The sequence below is a fragment of the Acomys minous genome, assembly GCF_964271855.1.
Source record: "Acomys minous genome assembly, chromosome: 5".
Taxonomy (NCBI): domain Eukaryota; kingdom Metazoa; phylum Chordata; class Mammalia; order Rodentia; family Muridae; genus Acomys; species Acomys minous.
The window spans coordinates 87,088,328-87,094,327 of NC_140494.1; the positions used below are offsets into that span (position 1 = coordinate 87,088,328).

At 48.9% G+C, this 6,000-nt stretch overlaps 1 protein-coding gene across 1 annotated transcript in view; it reads right to left on the reverse strand.

Moving 5' to 3' along the window:
* Nucleotides 1-5,109, reverse strand: part of TBX20 (T-box transcription factor 20) — a 52,331-nt gene extending 47,222 nt beyond the window's left edge. Inside the window, exons 1-3 of the mRNA XM_084781852.1 lie at nt 4,615-5,109; nt 1,425-1,680; nt 448-612 (exon numbers count right to left, since the gene is read on the reverse strand). Of these exons, the coding sequence (XP_084637978.1) occupies nt 448-612; nt 1,425-1,680; nt 4,615-4,741 (548 nt within the window). The 5' untranslated portion in view covers nt 4,742-5,109. The remainder of the gene's footprint in view (nt 1-447; nt 613-1,424; nt 1,681-4,614) is intronic.
* Between the last annotated feature and the right edge of the window lie 891 nt (nt 5,110-6,000).

Consider the following 6,000-nt stretch of genomic DNA (forward strand, 5'->3'; position numbering starts at 1 on the left):
ATTGCTGTCCTTACATAAAATCTGTGAGTCTTCTCTGAGACAAAAACTATCAATTTTACCCAAATGATGCATATTATGTGCAGATACAACCACACTGTTAACAAATGGCCTAAAATGTCCTTAAATATATTTAAGCACATGGAGCCCATCAAAAATATCACACCAATATTACACAAATGTGGCTCAAAAAGGCCACATTTCTGACAAATACTCAAACTGAAATGTCACAAACATCTGGGATTACTTATGAGAGATAAAACTAAAGGTAGCATTGCCTGTATGCGCAGACTTCGCTTTTCTTGACGACTGTGCAATGTTTTTAAAAAACTCAATCCTGCCATCCTGCCGTGTGTCCGGACTTGGAAATCTCTCATGCCAGAGCCCAGTGCTTAAAAACAACTCGCTTACAATTCACATAAATCAGAAAGATTGGTAACAGTCACAAACCTGGCTGGCAGGGGAGGATCAGCCTTGCCGGCCACCAGCCAGGAAGAGCGGTGGTAGGCATAGCGATACCTCTTGTTATCCACTGGGACGATGTCCATCAGGACGATGTACTTGGCCTCGGGATCCACTCCAGAAAATGACACGCGGATGGTCGGGAACATCCTCCTGACAAAGTGAGAGAACCTGGAGTCACTCTTTGTAAAGAGCGGCTGAATCAGGGAGAAAATAAGGTTGCAACCGCCCGCTAAGCAGTTCCCAATTTCTCCTTTGGTTCTTGTTTGTTTGTTTGTTTGTTTGTTTGTTTATGAGCCCCCCAAGACCTTCCTACAGAGACACGACTTTCCCAGCAGGGGTGTGGGGTGCGGGGATTGAATTTCATTTACAGGGCACTTACTGGTAGATAAAAATTTTGGCTTGTTTTCTCCCAAATAACCAGTTACTTAACACACCAAAAATCCCGGGCATTCCTTGGGGGACGGGGCGGGGCGGGGATCGTGCTTCTGAGACCCGGGCGGGAATAGCCCAGGGTCTAGAGCTACTTGCTAGGCAGCCTTTCCCGGAACAGCCTGGCTCCCCCGTCCAGGGCCACCGCCCTCACTTCCTTCCTAGTTCCATCCTTCATTTTATGCACAGGTTTTCCGCTGACTTTTTATTGGAAGCGGGAGGCTTCTGCAAACTAGTTGTAACTGGGACCCTTCTCCCTCCGGCCTCCTGTCTGTAGTCCCCATCCGAACGCCTTCCACCCTAACTTTGCTCGGAGCTCAATATGCCTGCCTGAGTGGGAGCAAAGATCAGGCTGCGGGACAAAGTCCCCATCTCCAAGAGCTGGGCAGCGGTGTCTCGCAGCCAGACCCTGTTCCACTTCCAATTCCGCGGCCTTTTCTAAGCGAGCTGGTGCGGCAGCTCCCACTCCCGACACCGGAGAGCTGAGCGTGTACCCTTCACTCAATCCCCCCGCGCCGGCTCATGCCAGCTACCTTCCCGACTTGGTAATGATCATCTCCGTGCCGAGTTCATGGAATTTGTCCCAGAGCTCCTTCGTTTCCAAGCTGCAGGCGATTTTAGCCATCTCCTCGCTGGGGATGATGGGAGTCGTGGGTATCAGTGGCTCTGTGCACAGAGAGGATGAGGAAGGGCTGCTGCCCCCGCCGCCGCCGCCAAACTCCGTGTGAGCATCTAGGCTAGTCAGCTCACCCAGTGGCTGGGCACAGGACGACTTCTCCACAAATTGTTCTGGAGGCAATGAGAAAGAAGATTGACTGCTGACACTAGGTAACAAGGAACACCATAGGAAAGAGCTAGCTGGCCAGAGTACCCAAAGCAGGCACTTGGATTTGCTATTGCTAAACTCTGAAACTCCAGCAGAAAAGCAGGATCCGTCGATGTGCAAAATATAACCTGGGACATTTCCCGGGGCTGGACACTAACCAAATGAAACAACCAGAACCTGTTCCCGATGTGGCTAAAGCTCTCTTAGGAATAAAATATGAGAAGTAAGGGAAAGGGACCGCTGTGATCGTAAAGGGTAAAATGTAACTATGACCACAATCATCTCAAATTTCAGACTTTGCAGCTGCAGAGGATGGCACTAGAAAGAGACCGGCACACAGCACAAATTAATGGAGAGATCATGTATACAACTATTTCCCCCAAATAGCCCAGAAAGTGAGGAAAACAACTTCAACCCCAGGCTAGCAGGAAAGCAAAGAGAGAGAAGAATGTTTTGCCACCTACCTGTGAGTTGGAATATCACTGCCTATGAACCAAACACCCCCCTTGCCCAACTGATAAGAGCCTGAACCTCCACAGTAGCTTTGGTGCAACACAGAAGAGGGTTTTGTTTGTTTGTTTGTTTGATTGGTTGGTTGGTTGGTTTGGTTAGCTTTTTTCCCTTCCAATTAATTTCCATCTCTTAAAAAAGAAACTCCTTGCATCCAGTGTGAAACTAACCTGCCAACCAAACAGTGTGTTCTCACTGCTCTGTAGGAAAGCCAACCAATTCCAACTTGTGCATGCACACATGCATATGTGGTGTGTGCTTGAGTTTATGATGTCGTTTAGTATCTTATTTCTCATGTTTCTTAATGTGAGGCTAACAGAAAATAGAGTTTTGCCAAATCAACTGTCATGCAGGTTGTTTCAAAATAAAAGGAGCCCAGACAGTAACAATATCTTATTTTCCTGAAACACTTTTGGAAGCACATTCACACCACATCTTAATAGGGATTGAAAAGCTATGTGATCAGGCAAGTTCCAAAGGCCACCTGGCCAGAGCACCACAGAAGGGGAAAAGGACTACGGTGACAAAACAGAACTGCTCAAGAGGTTATTTAAAGTAGAATTAATATACTTGAATGGTGGAGCATAAAGAACGCTGGAAACTTACCGCTTGCAGTTTCTTTTCTCTCTCTCTCTCTCTCTCTCTCTCTCTCTCTCTCTCTCTCTCTCTCTCTTTCTCTCTCTCTCTCTCTCTCTCTATGCCCCAATGTCTCTGAATAGAGCCTTTGGGTATTTCTGTTCATTTAGACGCTAAGTAATTGTGCTCTATTGGGCAGGTGAGTGCAAGGGATAAGAAGGCAATGGAGAAGAGCTGTTGTCAAAACAGGTGAGTAAGCTCCTTTCCCATACTGGAAGGGATAACTGGTGTGTGTGTGTGTGTGTGTGTGAGAGAGAGAGAGAGAGAGAGAGAGAGAGAGAGAGAGAGAGAGAGAGAGAGAGAGAGTAGGGTTCAGAGCTGGGATTGGCGTAGCATTTAGAATTTGTAATTTTGATTGAAGAAGGTTTTCTTTTCTTCTTCTTTTTCTTTTTTTGCTTTGTTTTTCTTTTTTCTTTTCTTTCTTTTTTCTTTCTTTTTCTTTTTTCTTTTTTCTTTTTTTTTGCTTTGTTTTTAGAAAATTAGAGACAGAACTGCTGAAGATATGATAATAGTGGAGTGCTCACATGCCTGTCAGGAACTCTGCCCTGAGATCATCTTTTCCTACTGGGAACCAAAATGGGATGGAAACAAGAATTTCCTGAAGTAAGAAGGATAGCCTAGGAAGCCTCAGCAGTGGACTTTGAAGTTAGCAGCCAGTGTTATCTCTAAACCGTGGGGGTTGGCTGGCTAGCTCACACTGCTTTCCGAGCTGGATGAGACCTGGGAAGTCAGCTCAGAGCTCAGTGCTGCGTTTGACACTGGTTTCTGGGGTCTTTCTTCATTTCCTTCTTGGTTCCAAGTGGTTTTGGACCTTAGTTCTCTTCCATCTCTGTTTAAGCTCCATAAAATCCCCTTAACGTTTCTTTACTGTCACTTTGGATGTGGTGTTGAGTTGGGAAAGGATAGAGAAATGAAAGAATAATTAGTGAATTTTTTTTTAAGTTGCCGTAACTTAGCTATTCTATTTCTGGTTTTAAGAATAGTTGGTGGTTAGGGTCTGCGATTCTCAGGCCCAAGGAGAGAATGACAACTCTTTCTCCTTGGGCTGTAAAGGGGTTTTCAGAACCCCTGTTTTGGGCCTTGCTTTCATAAAACGAAGAGAACCTCATCACTCCTCTCTCTTTAGTCTGTGCCTAGTATCTTCTGTAAAGAAAACAGTTATTAAACAAAAGCAGTGTAACTAAACGTCATGGAATTGGGGGAACTTTTGTCAATCGGGACTGAATGTGGCAAGTACACAGTGGAGGTTACTGATAAGCCTCGCGCTTCTTTGCATGCAAGATCCTTATTTTTACCGTCCTTTATAGACATATTAAGGCTGTTTGTTGTGGTAGGAAATTTAAACTGGTTTCTTGTGAAGTCGCTCAGAGTCTTTGATTCCAAGTGCGTGCTCGGGTGTTATACGCACCGTGGATCCTGCGTCTTAAACAAACCTTATTTGTTTTCACTCGAACAAATTTGTACAGCATGCGTACTAGCTACTTGAAGTCGGGATTCCAGGAAACCGGGAAAAGCGACTACAAACACAATCCGGATTCCCTCGAGCTTTGGTTGCCAGTGAAACCCCTAAAGAAAACTTGGGCGGAGAAGAAAATCTTCCTCCTAGAACAGATTTCTGACCGAAAGTCTGAGACTTAGTAGCGATCCGACAGGGAGAAAAGGCCACCCTTGCTTCCCAAGGAGCAAACCGCCCGGAGTCAGAACACATAAAGAAACACTGCCTCTACGGACAGCCTCGCACCCCGACTTACCCAGGGGTTTGATTGTGTTCTCTGCTGCCTCCTTCTCCTTGGGGCCGCCGCTGGACATTAACGCAGCAATGGAGAAGGCATTGGCTCGAGAGGACAGCTGGGGCTTGGGCGACACGGTGAACTCCATGGTCCCCAGCGTTGGGTCCGGGTCACGGACCGGGCCTGCCAAACTGCTGTCCAGCTTCCCCCAAGGGAGACAAAGACCGAAAAGGCAGCCCAAAAAAAGCAGTAGTCGGAACGGTACTGGGGACTCTCGACGAGTCCAGTCCCCGTCCCCAGGGCTCTACGATGGCTTCTCCAGTCCGCTAGAGCAGAGGGGAGCCTCAGAGACTTCGAACCAGCAAGAAAGCAGGGTGGGGACCATGCGCGAACTCAAAACTCTGTGCAAGCCAGGAGCACACCACACATCAACTGCGCAAAAACGCGGAATCCCCAGCACCTACGCCGAGTTCCCCCTCCCTCCCTTGCTGGGGATCGCGGAGGGGCCAAGGTGCCCGGGAGGTGACGGCCAGCGGTGAGACTCTCTAGGGCGCGGGAACTAAGGAGACGAAACGCTGCAGTGCAGAATGCTGCAAGGCGCGATCAACACTGCGCCTGGGCGCCTGCTGCCCCGCGCCTTAATTTGCTGGAGGTAGCTGTCCCTGCGGACAGCAACCAGTCAGCATAGTCTCACGTCACGGCTTCCTGGCTGTGCGGCGTGGGGCGGAGCCTAGCGGCGCCGGGAATGGACCGCCTGGAGTGCGGCGACCCCCCCCCTCGCCCCCCCCCGCCCCCCGCCTCTGCGCTCCTGGTGTAGTGTCCCAAACAAGGCACAGTGAACAGTGCTGCCAACGGGGTGACGCAGCTACCTTTACCACCACTGCCTGGCGTCTCAGATCCCGCGGGAGGATGGCACGCTCTGTCTAAAGTGGTACTTTCACTGCCTCTTAGAACCAGGACGGAACGCCAGCAGAGGAAGCCCTACTGAGTTCTGCTATTTCCACTCTTTCCTACTGGCGCTCAAAGGTCCCCAAAGAGCTAAAAAAAAAAAGGGGGGGGGCAAGTAGAGCAAGTCCCTCATCACTGAGCAGCATTAACGTGGTAACTAGGTACAGTCCCCAATGCTGGATCCCCTACTTCACGCTCCCCAAGTTATATCAACTTTCACAGAGAGCTGGAGAGGTACAACCCTGGGAAAGAAATGCTGAGCTGCAGGGAGCCTACAGAAAGGATGCTTTTTTGGCGAACTAGGTCTTCTGCTGCGCACTGGTTGCTTCTAGTCTGGGTTTTCTATTCTGGAGAGGGACTCTGAAAAATAGGGCAGTGCCCCAAGCAAACGTCAGGGTCTGTACTGGGAGCCCTGAGGGGACCACGAAACGACGCACAGTGGGAGAGTGTGACCTTCCT